Source organism: Parus major, chromosome 1, assembly GCF_001522545.3.
Source record: "Parus major isolate Abel chromosome 1, Parus_major1.1, whole genome shotgun sequence".
Taxonomy (NCBI): domain Eukaryota; kingdom Metazoa; phylum Chordata; class Aves; order Passeriformes; family Paridae; genus Parus; species Parus major.
Window position 1 is genome coordinate 2261265 of NC_031768.1, and position 18440 is coordinate 2279704.

An 18440-nucleotide genomic window follows, 5' to 3' on the forward strand; every position below is an offset into this window, starting at 1 on the left:
TATAGTATATTATAGTATATTATAGTATATTATAGTATATTATAGTATATCATATATTCTATTCTATTCTATTCTATTCTATTCTATTATATTATATTATATCATATTTTATAGTATATTATAGTATATTGAATAATAACTCATTAAAATGTTTTTATTAATCTTTGAGTGTGTGTGGGAGAGAGAATGACATTTAAAAAAAAAACAATTACCAGATTTATTTTTTTTTAATCAATGAACAGAAATTCTGGCTGTGTCTACAAGAAATCTGTATCAAGGAGATTAAAGAATTAATTAGGAAGCAATTAGGCAGTCCCCAGAGAGGAGGTGCTTCAATACTGGATTAATCATGCTGTCAGCAAACACAAAACTGCGCTTACTGAGTCTTAATCTCTATTTACAAATTAACAGCAATCAACAGGCAAAAATTTAATGTTATGGGGGAGTGTTGAGTGTTATTGAGACTGGGTGGGCAGCAGCTCTGGGGCTTTTCCATCAGATCCTGAGGATGTTTTCCCCTTTTTCCAGGTGATCCACTGCAGTGGCTACTTGAAGATCCGTCAGTACATGCTGGATATGTCCCTGTACGATTCCTGCTACCAAATCGTCGGGCTGGTGGCCGTGGGGCAATCTCTGCCTCCCAGTGCCATCACTGAGATCAAGCTCCACAGTAACATGTTTATGTTCAGAGCCAGTTTGGATTTAAAACTGATATTCCTCGATTCCAGGTAAGCAGCTCTTTCATCTCCGGCATCGAGTGTAAACTGCCGCGGTTTCCCAACGGGGCAAAACATCCGTGAAAAAAAATTGAAAAATCAAAAATAGATCTGGAACTCGGAGATTTCAAAGCCTTTCAGGCAGGGGGATAGACCAGACTTTGTCTGGAATGCCAAGAAATAAGAGCCTGTCCAATTTAAGCAGGAGTTTCCTGAGCTTTTAGGGTCAGCTAAAAGCTTCTTGCTGTGAGGATTGGTCACAGGAGCAGTGATAGTTTTTTACCTGAAAGGACACAAATTTTACCACACAAAGCCCGCAAAAAGGAATGAGGATGTACCAAAAAGCCCCAAAAAACCAGCCCCAAAAGTGGAATACTGAGGTCAAACCAGCTGGGGACATCCAGAAAGCTTTTGAGAGAGCAGTAGGGAAAGAGAGTTCTGTCTTTCAGTGTAGTGCTCTGACCATAAAACCAACACTAATAATGGGGTTGTTCAAATGGAAATGAATTCCATTGGCTGCTACACACAAAAACAGGACCTTCTCAAACAAAATTTTGGGAAGAGCACCTGAGGAAGGAGAGCCCTGCCTTCACTTCGGCTGCTGGAGCTCAGATGAGCACAGAACCAGAACTGAAATTCATTTCTCTGGTTTTGGAGCAGGTACCTTGTAGGATACAATATTTTATCCGGTGCAGTCCAGGAGACTTTGAAGGGAAAATCCCAAACACACAAACTATTGGCAAGATGATCATTCTTCAAAACTCCTTTCCTGTGTGTCCCACATTCCCCATTTTCCTGGCAGGCTGGATTTGCAGGGAATACATTCATGTGGTGAATGTGGGAGAAAAACTCTGTATCCAACAGAGCTGAGGTCCACCATGCAAGAAGAGGCTTTTCTCCGTGCTCAGCCCAGGAGACAGTGGCTCCATCAGCTGCTGGGACACAAAGAATTCGTTGTTTCTGGAACCCTTCCTGATTTTTTGGCATGTGTCACTTCGTGCCGCGGATACAAAGGAGCACGAGGGGTTCAGCAACACGTCCTTGCATGTGGGGAAAAGGGAATGATGTGCCTGGGAGGAGCTGCCTGGAGACAGAAGTGTCTTCAAAAGCCACAGAGCAAGCAGAGGTGCTGACAGGAGCAGGGATAGACCCAGAGCTGTTGCAGAGCTGTGTTTACCAAGGAGCAGATGGGTGTCATCCACACATGGGACAAGCAGGGGAATTCAGCTTCATCAAAGCCTTTTGCTCTCCCAGCTGAGCAAACCAAACTGTATTTGCTCAAAACAGGGGCACGTTAGGAGTTAGGAAAAATTGGTTTCAGGCTTGGCTCTGGTTTCCATGCAAGGGGATGGATCTTGAGATGTAACAGTCACAGCAGACAGCACGAAAGCCGTGGGAAGGAGCAGCTCAAAATCCCTTTCTTGACACCTGACACAACATAAACCACACAGAAGCTGGTTCACTGAGGTCAGTGGGAGGAGAAGACAGTCACTTCCCTCCAAAATGAGCTGCTCTCTCTGATTCTCATGGTGCATTCATTGCCAGGGAGTTTAAAAAGCCTTTGGAGAACTCAAGAGACCAGAAGTGATCACTGGGATGAGCTCTGCTTCCTTGTGTGTCCTGTCACCTGCACAGCACAACCTGGAGTGCCCAGGCCAGTTGAGGGATTGATTTGATGTCAAGGAAGTAAAACAGCTGAGGTTATTTCCAGAGTCAAGCTTTCCCAAAATTTGGGTGCCCTAGGAACAGTCAGTGGTGGCTTTTGTGTCACCAAAGTGAGGCTGCACCTTTGGGAAAATGAGCCCCTGGCTCGGGTTTGTGGTGCTCTGGTTGGGTTTGGATGAGCTGTGTCTGTACTCACCAAAGGGGCAGGATGGAGCTGCCAGCCTGGTTTGAAGTGCACTGGAGTCAGAAGGAGAATTGAAGCCTGAGCAGGATCTTCCACCAGTGTTTTGTGATCCTGCTTGGCTTCAGTGAGGATTTGGGAGGAGCACACCCTGCAGAGGAGAAACACAAACCTCTGTTCAAAGGCATTTTGATGTTGTTGTCCTTCAGAAGAATCCAAGCCCTCACCCCTCTCCAGCAGAACATCCTCAGTCCCTGGGGTCCACTGGGCTGGCTACAGTCAGGGTATGAGTACAGAAGATGCACAGTAGTCACAACATTAAAAAAAACACAAATCAAAATGTACATTATCTGCAATCCCACAAGGACAGGCATTGCTTGGGACCCCCTGTTCATTTCTGTGGACGCTGCTGAGCTCTCTCTGGTGCTGTGCATCCTCTCCAGTGGTAAAGTTCAGACCAGGAACATCCTTCTGGAGTCTGGGTCCTGACCATCCCCGCTCAGTTCATGGCATGAAGAGACTTGGGACATTTAAACTGGATTCCTTCAATCTAAACAGGAGGACAACCTCCAAGAGCACCCCTAGGACTCCAGCTTTAATAAATATTTCAGTCCACAGGCCTAGGCTAGAGCTAGGTAAAACTTTAATTAATTAAATTAAAATGGCAGATGCATCTGCTGCTGCAGGAGTAGATCCTCAGCAGGGACAATTTTACCTGCTAAGGGACAGTGTCACTTGTTCATGTGCACATTCCTTACTGTTCTGCCTTTTTTAGGCAAAGAAAGCCCAGGACATCACAAAGCCACCCCAACACCCCTGGATAAACAAGCCACAGTCTGGCTGAGTGGCACATTGTACTTTAAGGACTATTTTTCCCTCAACTAAATAAAAAAAAGTCCATTTGAGACATGAGGTTTGACTCTTCAGGTCTGACCCAATGGAAGTCTGACCTCTGAATTTGATTCTTTAACATCTGCAGAGATGCTGCTGTTTTGAATTCGTTCCATTCTTCTACTTCTGGGATTTTTTAGGTTTTTTTTGAAGTCTTGCCTCAGCTTTCCTTTCCTCACCCTGTGGTCTTCACACCTCCTTGTCTTTCCACATTCTCAGCTGGAATAAGCTCCTGCTTTTTTCTCCTGTTAGGCACCAGGCTGGATTTATTCACAGGCCATGATCACATGTGGCCCAACACACCTTCTACACTCGTACCTTTGCAAAAGCAAATGGAAATGTCAGCAGCCCACAAGAGAGTTTTTATTGTTTCATGAGCAGCTCCTCCAGTGGAACTTTGTGCAAAGGATCCTGCATGGCAGTGGCAAAAGCCCAAGGTGGAAATCAGTAAAAGAGCTCTTTTTCCTGCCTGGGTGTACAGGGGAAAGCTGCACCTTGCTCTGGCTGGGCTGAAAGGGTTTCTTTTCTTGTAAAGGTGAGGTTTCTGTTTCCAAAACTAACATTTCATCCCGCAGCTTTCGGGCACTGTTTTGTTGGCACAATCGAATGTTGGGTTAATGAAACTGAATATTCCTAGAGATTTTGTTTATTGCAGATTTTTCCCTTTCCCAGGGTTACAGAATTAACTGGATATGAACCCCAGGATCTGATAGAAAAAACCCTGTACCACCACGTCCACGGCTGTGACGTTTTCCACCTGCGATACGCTCACCACCTGTGTAAGTACCTGGGCTGGGGGCACAGGAGGGGCTGGAGCTGCTGGAGAGAGCCCAGAGGAGGCTCCAGGATGAGCAGAGGGATGGAGCAGCTCTGCTGGCAGGAAAGGCTGGCCCAGCTGCCATTGTTCAGCCTGGCCAGGAGAAGCTTTGGGCTGAGCTCAGGGTGGCCTTGCAGGGCCTGAAGGAGCCCCAGGAAAGCTGGAGAGAGACAATTGCCAAGGGCTGCAGGGCCAGGAGCCAGGGAATGGCTGCCAGGGGCAGAGGGCAGGGCTGGATCTTGGCATCTTGGGCAGGGATTGTTCCCTGGCAGGGTGGGCAGGGGCTGGGATGGAATTGCCAGAGCAGCTGGGGCTGCCCCTGGATCCCTGGCAGTGCCCAAGGCCAGGCTGGACATTGGCAGCTCCTGGGACAGTGGGAGGTGGCCCTGCCATGGCTGGGCTGGCACTTGGATGATTTTTAAAGTCCCTTCCAACCCAAACCATTCTGGGATTCTATGAAATACATTGATTGCAGTGAGAAGTTTTGTAGACAACAATAACCATGCTGGAAAGCAGAAAAAATCCTTTCCAAATCTTGACTGGAGACAGATTTTCAGAAGTTCTTGGCTATCACTTAAGGAAACCATTCATTGTGTAAATAAGCTGGATATTCAATATGCTGGGCTCCTGAAAAGAATAAAAAAACCAACACCCAAACCAACTTATCTGGCCAGTTTTATCTTTGTACTTAGGGGATCCAGGCTATTTTAAATATTTGGAAATTATTCTGGAAGGTGAACTCCTACAGGAAAACTAAAAGAGCAAGTAAAAAAGAGGGGAAAATCTGAACTTCACTAGCCTTTGTTGTTAAAACAAAAACTATGCAGCAGCTCTGCATTCCTCTGAAATATGTTAGTAATAATCATCCTGTGTTTGAAGGGAATGCAGTCCCAAAAACTCCTTGGAGGGACATTCATTAATAGCATGTGGATGAGGTTTGGAGAATGGATTGTCAGGAAAAAAAATGACACATTTAATAATTTCCCATCTTCCAACAGTCACTAATCATATCTTCAAACATCTGGGTCTGGGAAGGAGTTCATTCAGTAGCACATTAATTTGAAAAGCAAATTGAGGGAATGGCTGAACTCTGGATTTGGCTCTGTTTGCTGCAACCCATACGAGGCAAAGATGACATCCAAAAACCGGTGTCAGGGAATTTTTTTTCCAGATTGCTCCTGTAGGCTGGAAGCAGCCAGAGTCAAATCCTCCTTTTAGGCTTCCTTCTTCTCTTAGTGTGTGCTATTCACGAGGATCTGGAATATCAAGGAGGTTGTAGCTGTGCTTGGCAAGTCTGAGGTGAAATTCCAAGTGCTGAATTCCACCGGCGGCAGGGTGTGCTACACCTGGGAAAGCAAAAGCTGATTTTTGCTTCACTTCACATTTACCAAAACATTGCTGAATGTTGATTTACCAAAACATTATTGAATTGGCCCATTACCTCTGGGCCTCTGAGAACTGGAAAAAAGAATGAGCAGGACACATGGAATACCCTGTCAGGGACACCCTCTCTGTAGCAGTGACATCTGCTTGTGGGTGTGACTGTTGACCTGCTCAAAATAAACTCAGACTGTTTAAAATACCTTCATCAACCAGCACAGAGATGATGCCACCACAGCCACAATCACCCCTGGAAAACAGTTTTAGAGCAGCAGGGTGGATAATTCTGTGGCTGCCAGTTTGATCCATGTACGACTGGAGTTTTAAATGAAGAGACAAATCATGTTCACCGAATTACCCACCACATCCTTCCACGAGGAAAAAATAAAAAACCCTCAGCCAAATGGGATACTAAGAGCAGTTCTGTAGATTAAAGATAAATTACTGTAAACTTTAAAAACAGAAGAAAAATGCGAGCCACGCATAGGAATTTATGAAAGCAGATAAATCCCAAGAAGCGCAAAATAATGAGTAATGCTTGGGCAGCAGTGGGAACAGTGCAGGGTCATGGTTGGAATACCAAGTAATGGGAATTATTAAACCAGATGTAAAGTGCACAAAGTCCCTCTGGGGAGCACTGTGAGAGCTCCCCCAGCATCCATCAGCAAATGTCTGAGGAACAAGAACAGTGAAAGGTTGGCAGGTTTGTTGTACCATTCTATAAAGAAATCTGATGATGAAGTGTCACCTGATGCAGAAATCCAAAGAGAAACATCTTACACCTAATAAGGGTATTAAGGGCGGGGGGGGAAATATAAGCAGCCTTAAACTAGGATAACCATTTGCTTTTTTTAAGAGGAAAAAAATCCCAAACTGAAGAGCTGAAGCAGCTGAACTCAGAGTGAGGCAGCACAGAGAATAAAACAAAGGAAACAGTGAGGGGAACAAGTTAGGAGGGACAGAACAAGAACATCAAGCTGGGAGGGAAATGTAGATGTGAATATTTGCCTAAGGTGTGCTGGCAGCAAAGAGAATTTCCTGCTTGAAACATTTGATTGGTTTCCAGCTGCAGGAAAACACTTGTGGTGTTTGAAGCGGCGTTATTTATTTCTAGAGCCCCTTTCATCCACACAGTGTTTGCCCTGAAATGTGGCCACACAAATAAGGAGGCCCTGCATTCTAAAATACAGGACAGAGTTCCAGTAAAGACAAAATATCTTTGTGCCCTCAGAGAAATCCCTTTGTTTGCACCACTGTGAGGGGGACTTTGGGCATCCCACGTGTTGCAACATCCCTGCTCTTCCCGCAGGAACTTGAACAGGATTCAGGTCTCTGTGCCTTGGCCCAGCCCAGCCCAGTCCCCACCAAACCCTTCTCCTGCTCCCTGGAACTATTTCTAAGGTTATTTTATAGAGAAGCACAGTTCCATCATCTCTGGTGTTGGGTCTGCCTCTGCTTTGCCAGCACCTCTGGCAGAGCAGCATCAGATTTTAAGAAGTCCAAAAAAAACAAAAGGATCTGCTGGGCACGGTGCCTTGCCCAGGGGCCGGGCCCATGCCATGCCAGGGCAGATAAAACAGGATCTGCTGCCAGTGTGGAGCCAAGAAATCCATTTCTTGGAGTGGTATCCTCCAGTGCAGGCTGGGAACTCCCGGCCACACGCCCGGGAGCCTGGTGGAGCCTTTCAGAATAGTCCTGTCCCACAGCCCAGAGCCTTTTCCAGCTTCTCTGTGAAGCCAGGAGCGAGGCACAGCCCTGGAACACCCAGTGGCAGAGGGCACATCCAAGGGCTGAAGCCACGGAATCCTCCCCTTTGGACTGCAGCAGAGGCCACCAAGAAGTCTGAGCCTGCATGGATTGTCTGGGTGGTGGATTTGCCTCACTCCCATTCCTGAGGTTTCCTTTTCAGCATCAAACAGAGCACAGAGCCAGATGGAAGCTGACCTCTCTGGCTGTCTCAGTTACTGTCCCTTAGCCAAGGTCAGACTTTCCCCAGATTGCTAAAAAAGCAGGAGACACAGAATCCTCTCCCATCCCCGGAGAAACACTGGTTAATCCATATAATTAGGAAGGGAAGCTGAACACTGTAGCTCTCAGTGGTTTTCACATCTTTTCAAACACTGTCTTAACTGCAGAGCTAAAACGGGGATTTAAAAAAAAAATCAGTGGGAGAGGAGGAAAGCCAAAACCAGTCCCAAAGCACACGGAAGAACTTTGTTATAGTTAGTGATCCGTGACAGCATTAATTTCTCTTTCGGAAGACTGAGTGGAGCAAAGCATTTTGAACTCAAGGAAAACGTGCTCATTAAACCAGCACAAAGACCCAGCTCTGAAAACCCAGACCACGTTCCAAAAATTACCTGTTACATGGCCTGTGCTAAAACGTAAAGAGCATTTCCTGGAATGGGATCATTTGGATTTTAGAATGAATAACCAAATCATTAAATCACAGAATGGTTTGGGCTGGAAGGGATCCTGAAGATCATCTCATTCCAGCCCCCTGTCATGGCAGGGACACCTTCCACTAGCCCAGGGTATTCCAAGCCCCATCCAACCTGGCCTTGGACACTTCCAGGGGTGGGGCAGCACAGCTACAGAGCACCATCCACAATTACAGAACACTAAGAAATAATAAAACTGTGGCATAGAGACAATTATTAATATTTTTAGAACAGACTCTTTGAGTAGCCACTCCAAGACTTTCAGCTTGCAGTGATAAACTGCACTTGAAAAATACAAATGTCTTTATATTTTCTTGGTGTGTTTACATACTTACAGGCACACTCCTCATGATTTTTTTTAACTGTATGTTCACCTGCACACCCTGATCCTGTAAGGAATTCCATGTGGAAATGCAGGAGTGGAAGGAACAGCAGCAAGAATGAGGAAAAAGCTGATATCTAAGAGAGATTTGAAACCTCCAAATAAGGGTGGCTTGGTGACATTGAGGGTGGGTTTTTGAATGTCCTGCAGGATCATGGAATGATAGGAATGTCCTGAACTGTGAGGGATCCACAGGATCATGGATCCAGCTCCTGCTCCTGCCCAGACCCCCCAACAAGCCCAGCCTGGGCATCCCTGGATGCTCCTGGAGCTGTGGCAGCCTCGGGGCCGTGCCCATTCCCTGGGGAGCCTGGGCAGTGCCAGCAGCCTCTGGGGAAAGAAGAGCCTTGCCCTAAAAGCCAACCTAAATCCCTGCTGGGCCAGCTGCAGCCGCTCCCTGCTGCTGTCCCTGAGGCAGGAGCAGAGATCAGAGCTTCAGACAGTTTTAGGTGTTCATTTTGTTGCCTTCTGAACACACAGGCACCTCATCCTGAAATGGAAGAACTGGCACTTCTAGAAAGACCTGGCAATTTTTTAAGAGCCTGATTTTCTTTGGGAGATAAACTGGATTTGAAGGAAAGTTTCAATACTTTGGGATGTGCAATGGATGGGAGAGGAAGCAGCCCAGAGAGGTGACCCATACGCTCCAGACTTTGGGGAGACCCCAATGAGTCCTCCAGTGCCACAAGGAAATGGATGAAAAGGAGGGAGAGACTTTTTGTATGGGCAAAAAGTGACAGGACAAGGGGAATGGTTTTAAAGTGAGAGAGAGAAGGTTTAGTTTCCATTTCTTAATCATATTTATATAAAGGAATTTCTGCCATTGCCCACTTTTTTTGCACACAATTTGTGCAGCGAGTTCAGTCTGTGATTCCCTAATTTACAATAAATAACTGGATAGGAGAGTGAGAAGATGGAGTTTCCCAAAGGAATGATGCAAGGCCACACAAAAGAAGAACCAGCTTCAAAGGCTGGGCATTATCTTCTAGTGAATCCTGAGATAAAGGCCTGGCACTGAACCAGAAATATTTGTGGCTGGATTAAATATTTAGAGATGCTGCACAACTCCTGTTACAGCACAACCTCCTGCCAAAACATCCTTGTTCACAGAGGATCCAAAATAGCTCAGGGAGGATTACATGGCTGGTGAATTTATCAGATATCTGATTCCCCTCTCTGTCCTTGTCTTTGTTTGGGTGCCTCACAACCAAAGAGTTTTTTAATTTTACCTTTTTAAATCAACCTTCAAGATAACAGGGGGAGAAAACCATCACAGAATAAAATACATCGTAAAATACACGATAATCTGTCAAGCTGTGAGAGAAGTGCTTCCAAGTAATCTGGAAAAAATCTCAAAATCACAGAATCCTCAAGGTTGGAAGAAACTTTGAGGATCATGCAGTCCTCACCCCAAACCCTGTCCCCAAGGGCCACATCCAGACTGCTCTGGGACAATTCCAGTGACTCCAAACCTCCCTGGGCAGCTCATCCCAAGGCCTGACCGCTCTTCCAGGGAAATTTTCTTTCCCAGTCTCCAACCTGAGCCTCCCCTGGTGCCATTTGAGGCCATTTCTTCTCCTTCTTTTAACAGAATTGCATCCAATTCAAAATTCTTTTGCTGCCTTGCACTTTTCTTTTGCAGTTAGAAATTTTAAAGCAGTGTTTGTGAAGAACGCAACCTTCCCAGAGAAGAAGGAAGACAAAACCTGGGTGTCTTCAAATTGTATAGAAATAATAATGTGGTGTTATGAATCTATAGAAAGGGGCAGGATAGATAATTCTGCAGGGGTTTATTTCAAGTTTATTGGGAGGAAAAGGAAGGAGGGTGTTAGGACATAGGTTGGACTCAATAACCTCAAAGGCCTTTTCCAACCTCATTAATTCCGTGATACCGTGAGAGACAAAATCACTTGGCTTGCAAATAAACCCCTCCAGGAAGTGGTCATGAGTCCCAAAAAACCCATAAAATTTTAAAATTTTGTTTTCCTTGTGTTCACAGTGCTGGTGAAAGGCCAAGTGACCACCAAGTACTACCGGCTGCTGTCCAAGCAGGGAGGCTGGGTGTGGGTGCAGAGCTACGCCACCATCGTGCACAACAGCCGTTCGTCACGGCCTCACTGCATAGTGAGTGTCAATTATGTCCTTACGTAAGTCCAAATACTTTGTACCATTACCTGTTATCACTAATTGAGTCATTAATGATTAAATCCACCAAGTTTTCCTGGCTTGTGTCTTCCGGTGTCGTTCCGTGCTCGCGCCTTGCAGCTTTCCCTGTCGGTACGATCCCGTCTCTTTAGCTGAGAGATAACATTGTTATATTAATTATGTTAATATATATCATTATATTAATTAAAATCTCAGGGGGGACCTCATTCTCTGCACAACTCCCTGTCAGGAGGATCAGTAAGGAGGGGTTGGGCTCTGCTGCTGTGTGCCAAGGGAAAGGAGGAGAAGAAATGGCCTTAATTTTGTCAGGATAGGTTCAGATTGGGGATTAGAAGGGTTTTTTTCCTTTGAAAGAGTGGTCAGGCCTTGGAATGAGCTGCCCAGGGAGGAGGTGGAGTCACTGTCTCTGGAATTATTCAGGAAGAGTCTGGATGTGGCTCTTAGGACAGGGTTTGGGGTGATGCTGGTGCTGCTGGTGATGGTGGGACTGGTTGAGCTTGAAGATCTCTTCCAGAGTTGAGTATTCCGTGATTTTCTGATTAAAACCAACCTTGCAGCTTGTGGGGTTTAGTTACAAGCACACACTGCTGACAGGGGAGGAACACTGCTCCTTTTCCTTTCCTCAGGGCTGATTGTGAGAACCAGGGCAGAGACCAATTCCTGACAGAGCAGGAGACAGATTAATTGATCTCTCTCTTTCCATGATTCCAAACCACAGGGAGCCAGGGATGGCTGAGGGAAGATGATACAGCTCAGGCCCAGAGAGAGGGGACACTCCATCCAAAGGTGTTTATGTGATTCCCAGTGGAATTTTTTGATAGACTTGCGTGGGAATGAGGTCACCCCATAAGATTCTCTTCCTCCTGACATCCCCAGACTCGGTGAAAATCTTGGAAGAGTGAAAATTCAAGCCTTGTGAACGCTAACATATTTTTACAGGAGTTAGTTTGGATTTTTCTGTGCTTTTAATTTACTGGCTCGTTCTTTTGCAGAGATATCGAGTACAAGGAACTTCAGTTGTCACTGGACCAGGTTACCATTTCCAAATCACAGTTTTCATGCAGAAACTCAGTACCTACCTCTCAGGAAACAAGGAAAATAGTAAAACCCAAAAGTAATAAAATGAAGGCAAAACTCAGAGCAACACCTTACCCACCACAGGTAAAATTTCCAGCAATATTTAATTACCAATTGTTCTCACACAGTGCTTGGGACACTGTAGAGATAATTCAGGACTGAATTTACTATAAAGCAGACTATAGGATTGTCTACCCCAAGAAATTCCTCATAAAGCAGGATAAAATTAGACCCTTTTTAAACTTGGGGTGGAAAGCACAGGTAGCACAAACCAGCTCTGGCAAGTGATGTAAAACCTTTGGGGTGTGGAGTGCGTGAAGCACTTTAACCACGACGCCCTTTCTTGATAAAAAAAAAGAAGAAAATCCTGTAGTTGGAATTGTGCTGTGGAAATTTGTGCTGGTGTAGAATGTCTGTCATTTACTGTTGGTGTATGGAGTTCTTCATGTCAGGAGGAATTTCTTCCTGGAAAGGGAGAGGGTGCTCAGGGCTGCCCATCCCTGGAGGTGCCCAAGGAAGGGCTGGATATGGCACTCAAGGCTCTGGGCTGGGGACAAGGTGGGCATTGGGCACAGCTGGGACTCCATGGGCTGGGAGGGCATTTCCAAATTTAACCCTGTGATTCTGTAAAACTGAGCTGCCAGAATTATCAAATCAAAGCAGGTTTTTTGCTCCCAAGTGAAGGCAGAGTCATGAAGAGAGGAACTTTAAACGCACCGCTCAGTCCGTCCCTTGAGCCAGCGAGGCTCTGGGTGCCTGTCTGACATGTTCTGTACTTCCCTAAAATAGTTCCTCCTTTAACTCTTTTCCCCTGCTCCTTTCCCCTTCTTTCCCCCAGCAATACAGCTCGTTCCAAGCAGACAAACTGGAATGCAGCCAGGTGGGGAGCTGGCGCTCCAGCCCTGCCGCCAGCGCCGCCGCCCTGCAGGAACAGAACTTCCATTCAGAGAGCAGTGAACTCCTGTACGCCCCTCCCTACAGCCTGCCCTTCTCCTACCACTATGGACACTTCCCTGTGGATTCCCACGTCTTCAGTGGCAAGAAGCAAATGCTGCCTGCGAAATTCGGGCAGGCCCAAGGGGCACCCTGCGAGGTGGCGCGGTTCTTCCTGGGCGCGCTGCAGACCAACGGCGAGTGCCAGTGGCACTACACCAATTCCCTGGTTCCCAGCAGCCAGTCCCCCTCCAAAAGCCTTCCTGAGCAGCCCATGAACATCATCAGGCACAACCTTGCCCAGAGTTATGAAGGTGGGTGTCGCTCTGAGCCAAGAGAAAAAGCTCGGCCGTGCTCCAGCTGGGAAGGATTTGGGTTTGCTGTTTGAGAACCGGGTTTGATGCCTTGGAGCGGCTCCAGAACTTTCTGCTCAGGCTCTAGAGCAGAGGCTAGACAAGGTGAAGAGTAGATATTGATTAAAGGCCTTCAACAGATACACCTTGGGCAGTCAGAAGCCTCCCAGAGGCTCCCCCAAGGTGGAGAATGGTCAGGAGTTTTTCAGACAATTCTGAGTTTGGTCCATTTCCATATCAGGGGTTAATGCTGCAATTACACCTTCAGCTAATGAAGTCATTTACCCCCAGTTTGCTCTGCCACAATTCACTTTTGTTTGTACTTTCTGGGGCCTGAGGCTGTGGGGTGTCCTTGGATCTCAGGCCTAGAGGGATTGTTTTGTCTGACCAAAATGTGAAGACAGTAACTGACCCTTTATGAGGAGTTTGGAGCTGTGCACTAATGCAGGATAGGATTTGAAAAATGCAAAAACTGAAATCCTAAGGCATCAGTTTAAGCAACACAGAAGATCAGAGGCAGTGAAGTGTAACAATCAGTATATTTATGGTATTCCCTTGTTCCTTCTTCCCATTTCCATCAGCACTGGATTGGGAATATTATCAAAGGTTCAGCTGAAAAAATGCACTGACCAGAATCACTTTTAGAGCAGCACAGTGACAGCTCCTCCTTCAGTGCTGGCACAGTTTACCCTCATGCTTTGCACTCTCAGAGTTATTTAAGTGGAATTTCTCAGGTAAGTCATGGCTGAAGTCAGATTGAAACTTCACCTCCACTGTAATTTTTGATAATTTTAACACAGAAATTAAAATAAATTAAAACAAATTTAAAAATTAATAAATAAAAGAGTAATAAAATAAACAAAATTTATATAAACACCATCTAGTCCCATAAAAAAATTGAAGATTGTCCTTTCTCAGCACAAATCTACTCTGTCTTTCCCTTTGAGAGTAATAATTCTGCTTTACTTGATCATAATTCTGAATTTGAAAATGTCTCACATCACCTGCATTATTTCACTGTGCAGATGGTCAAGGATAGAACTTATTTGAAGAAAGGCATTGACTTCTCTGAGGTGGAAACCTACAAGAAATAACCTTGAAAAATTATAAAACAACCAAACATAAAGATGCTCAAAATACCCTCTGATCACAGAATAATTAGGGTTGGAAGGGACTTGTGGGGATCATCTTGTCCATCTCTTTAATTTCCCCCGTGTTCAACCAGAACAGGATTTATTGCAGTGGTTTTGGCAGAGATTTATCTCTCATTTTAAACACTGATCTCACAGCTGCCCCAGCTCCAAAATGAAACTGAGTCAAGTTGTGATGGGCAAGGAACAATATTAATCAGCTAAAACAACAAAAATATTTGGACAAGGCAGACTCGGGCAGGTCAGGCTATTTTGGGATGGTGTCAAGTATCTTTAACTCAATTAATAGCATTAATTACTCCCCTGACCCAGCTTCCCCTTCAAGTCAAACACGACTCTGAATTTAACTGCTTTCATTAAAGAGCCTCAGAAGTTTGCTGAGATTTCAGGTTGCTGCTGATTTTAGCAAGAACAGCCTTGGCTGGCCTGGATTTCCCCCTTTTTCCTGATTTATTTTCAGTTACTGTGAGAATTATACAAAAACCTGTTGCAAAAATATGCAAAAAATATAAAACCCTGCCACATCTGAGTTTATTCAGTCTTATTAAATACAGGAGTTCTTCTGTGATTTAAGGTGTATCTGAAAGTGTCAGAGACCTCCTCAGGACAGGAAACCTTTCATTAAACTCCTTTAAGCAGAGCTCCAGGTTATCCCTTCCCACTGCAGAGCCAGTCCTTGGATCCCATCCTCATCTCTCTGCATGCATTGTTTTCATTAATTAAAAATCACTGATGAGGACTGAGGTACTGCCCTGCAGTCAGATGGAAACTCTTCTTTCTTGGAATGCAGGGGAGCAGTAGTGGAAATTTAAAATAAAAAAATGTAGGCAGTCTCCAGGCAGCCTCTTGGGTACCAGAATCAAGTGTTTATTCACTTAATGGGTGTAGATATCCAAGATCCAAAGGGAATATTAAAATATAAATATATTAAAATATAAAGATATTCAAAACTGAGCTTGCTGCATCAGACGGAAATGGAATCAGACATCAAATGTGCTTCCCACAGAGGGACAGATAATTTCTGCCTGGGGTTTTGTCCTTCACAGGATGGTTTGACCTCACCCATGATGGGCTTCACCTCAGTGACAGCAGCATTTTATTTCACTTTTCTGTGGTTAGGTTGAAAATGAGCTAGAGTGAAGCTCTTCTCACAGCCCAGAGCAGGTGAAATCTTTGCCTCAGCTCGTGCTCCTCGAATTTGCTGCTTCCTTTGCTTGTTCCTGTGGACTGTGGGGGAAAAGGAGGAGTATTATGACCAAAAATAGGAAATGGTTTTGTCTTTTTTAAAGATGTTGTGGGGAAAAAAAAAAAGAAAAAAAGAAAAAAAGAAAAAAAGAAAACCAAAGAAAACAAAGACCAAAAATCCCAAACAAACAAACAAACCAAAGAACTAAAACACCACTAAACCTCCCCCAAAACCTACATCTTTTGAGGATAAGGATAAAGACTGAAGTAAATCCTGCCTATCCCCAGGAAATCTGCAGGAACAGGGTAAAAAAACCCAAATCCCAATAAAAACCTTCAAGAAATTGCTGCTGTTTTTCAATCTCATCCCACATCACCGTTTCCCTATCAGGAAGAAAACAGAGCTGCAATACCAGCGGTTTTATTTCTGGTTCTGCTTCACTGAAGGTTTTGCTGTTTGAGTTGGGTGAGGTGGGCTCTCTTTTGAGCATTTTGATGCATTTTAATGGATATTTTAATGGATATTTACTGGGGATTTGATGAAAGTTGGCTTGCTACAGTTAGTTCTCTGCAAAAGCCTTTGAGTTTATTATTTAGGAGGAAAAAAAAACATGGTCAAACTTAGGCCTGGTCAGAGATCATGGCAAAAGGGGAAAGGAGAACAGAACTTCTCTTGTAGACAGGATTTCCACCCAACTTTTGCAGCCTTGTTTCCTCCTCAAGCAGAGTCAGCGCTGTTGCATTTCTGCTGAATTTGGGACCTTTGGAAGCGACTTTTCCTTTATTTTTTGCGTCTGATCTCCCCGAGGTTGTCAAGCGCTGCTTTTTTCCAGTGGCTCACTGGAGAACTGACAGCCAGGGAGCTTCAAAGCAGGGAGGATCTGCTTAGCATCATCATCTTCGATCCAAAGGCAAAGCCAAATCTGACATCTGGCAGCCGGCTTGGATGCGAGGGCTATTCCACATCACATCCACGGCAGCATCTGCCAAAAACGCCGTGGGCCAAAGGCATTTTTCTCCATGGAAAATTGCTCCTTTTGGAGGGATCAGAGCTTGGAGGATGATCGTGCCAAGCCATCAAAGCTCTGAAGAAGCACGTAGCAGATACAACTGCCTGCAAATCAGATGTTTCTGCTTCGGGATCTGGTTTTGAAGCTTCTTCCACTTTTTCCCAGCTGGGCCAGTCATCAAAAAAAAAAAAAAAAAAAAAAAAAAATAATTTCAGTGAAGGCAACTGTATTCTTAGCCAGAAGTTTCCTTTTTACCCTTGAACTTGCTGCTGTGGGCACCACAGGACCTGCTGGGCACTCAGTGGTGCTGCTGGACCTTCTGAACCACCTGTGTGAAGCCTTGTGCCACCAATCATGCCAAAACTCAGGAAATGAGGAAAAAAGAGTGAGAAAATCAGTGAAAAAGCTCCCCAGGTTTAGGCAGTGCCTGTTGGAAGAAAGAAATGACATTTCACAAAGGGAATTCCCCTGAGACAAAGAGGTCTGGGAAATCATTTTGTCTCACCTTTGTTTTTGGAGGGGGAATGATGGAGAACAATCAGCCTTGGGTGATTTGAAATCAGGGTTCAGACCAGGACGAGCACAGACTGAGATAAAAATATCTTTTCATGGGCAGGGGTTGCAGTAAGACCTGTTCTATCTTTGTCTGTTTGATAAAGAGGAGGGAGAGGGACTTTTCCTAGGGGCAGAAAGTGACAGGACCAGGGAAAATGGTTTTAAACTCACAAAGGACAGGGTTAGGTTGGATATTGGGAAGAAATATTTTGCTCAGAGGTGCCCAGAGCAGCTGGGGCTGCCCCTGGATCCCTGGCAGTGCCCAAGGCCAGGCTGGACATTGGGAGCTCCTGGGACAGTGGGAGGTGTCCCTGCCATGGCTGGGGTGGCAACTGGGTGATTTTTAAGGTCCTTCCAACTCAAACCTTCTGTGATTCTGTGATTTACAATCTGATTGTTCATCCTCAGCCCAGCAGGACTGGAAATTACAGAATTAAAGGTGACAAGGCAGAAGCCAACTGGTGGCTGTGGTGCCTCAGCTTCTTCCAAGTTCTCTTGGGCTCTGAAAATGGAAAAGTACAGCATTTTTTTCAGAGATAAAAGAAGAGCTATAAAGTGAAAATATTCCAAACTACAGAAGGACAAACCCACCCCTCTTGACACCTTAAACCCAGAACACCATGATCATGAAACCATGATGTGTCAGCAGCTCTCAACATTTACATTTATTTCACAATAAAAACACCAAATGTGGAGTTAAAATCAGAGCACTGAACTAGACCAGTAAAATTCCCAAGCTATTCTGAAGCACATGGCTGAAACCTCGTTGGATTTGTGATCTGAAAGGGACGTTTTTCACCAGCTGGTGAGAACTCAGCTTCCTTCAGCGTCTACTCCTTGTGACAAAATATATACACAGAAATGGGAAAGAATAACTTGAAAGGTTACTGTTTTTAGGAGGGTGAAGAAGAAATTGGAACCAGATTCCTGTTTAAATTCTGGTGTTAATTACGTAGTGCAGCTCTCTCTGAAATTAATGGAGCTCTGCATATATAAAAAAAAAGGTACAATTGAGCTATTTCTGCTTCCTGTTATCCATGAAGGCTTTCCCAGTCTATTACAGCACAGGGAATACTTAATTATTAATGGGCACAGTTACATCAGCAACCAATAGAGGGGAACTCCAGAACTTTTGAGACGTTGAATAGAGTTAGAAAAACAGGAAATCCATTTTCAAAAAGGCACTTAATTGTCCAGGGCTTCCAGTGAACCTCACACAAAACAAGAGTTTGGGTCTAACTTGAGAAATTTGCTCAGTGTGTCATTTTTCCTTTAACATAAAACTTTCAAATGTGCCTTGGAGGAGCTGTTTAACTCACAAACTGTTCATAGGAGAGTGCAAAAAAATTATTGCTCCTATGGTACAGGAGAAAACTAGGGGCCTTTTCTCTCACCACTCGTAGATAGGAGTGAACAGAAAGGAAAAGCTTCATAATCCAAGAAGAAAATAGTAAAAATAACTCAAATTGCTTCAAGAGTTCAGTTGCCATGCAGAAACTGAGGAGAAAAATGAGACTGCCCAATATATTTTAGAGGA

The 18440-nt window shown here is 44.8% G+C and overlaps 2 protein-coding genes across 4 annotated transcripts in view; one reads left to right on the forward strand and one right to left on the reverse strand.

Annotated features, from left to right (window-relative positions):
- Positions 1-18440, forward strand: part of SIM2 (SIM bHLH transcription factor 2) — a 57232-nt gene that overhangs the window by 33788 nt on the left and 5004 nt on the right. The window contains exons 6-10 of the mRNA XM_015623332.2: positions 529-728; positions 4126-4232; positions 10473-10620; positions 11632-11800; positions 12555-12963. Of these exons, the coding sequence (XP_015478818.1) occupies positions 529-728; positions 4126-4232; positions 10473-10620; positions 11632-11800; positions 12555-12963 (1033 nt within the window). The remainder of the gene's footprint in view (positions 1-528; positions 729-4125; positions 4233-10472; positions 10621-11631; positions 11801-12554; positions 12964-18440) is intronic.
- HLCS (holocarboxylase synthetase) overlaps positions 1-18440 on the reverse strand; it is a 142810-nt gene that overhangs the window by 5526 nt on the left and 118844 nt on the right. The window contains exons 11-12 of one of the 3 annotated variants that reach the window (XR_001520718.3): positions 10648-10770; positions 2578-2713 (exon numbers count right to left, since the gene is read on the reverse strand). Coding sequence is in view for 1 of the 3 variants with exons in the window: in XM_033518671.1 (XP_033374562.1) it covers positions 16294-16513 (220 nt within the window). In the remaining 2 variants the exon portion in view is untranslated. Of the gene's footprint in view, positions 1-2577; positions 2714-10647; positions 10771-13829; positions 16514-18440 lie in introns of those variants that run through there. The other 2 variants (XR_004499747.1, XM_033518671.1) reach the window with 2 other exon arrangements.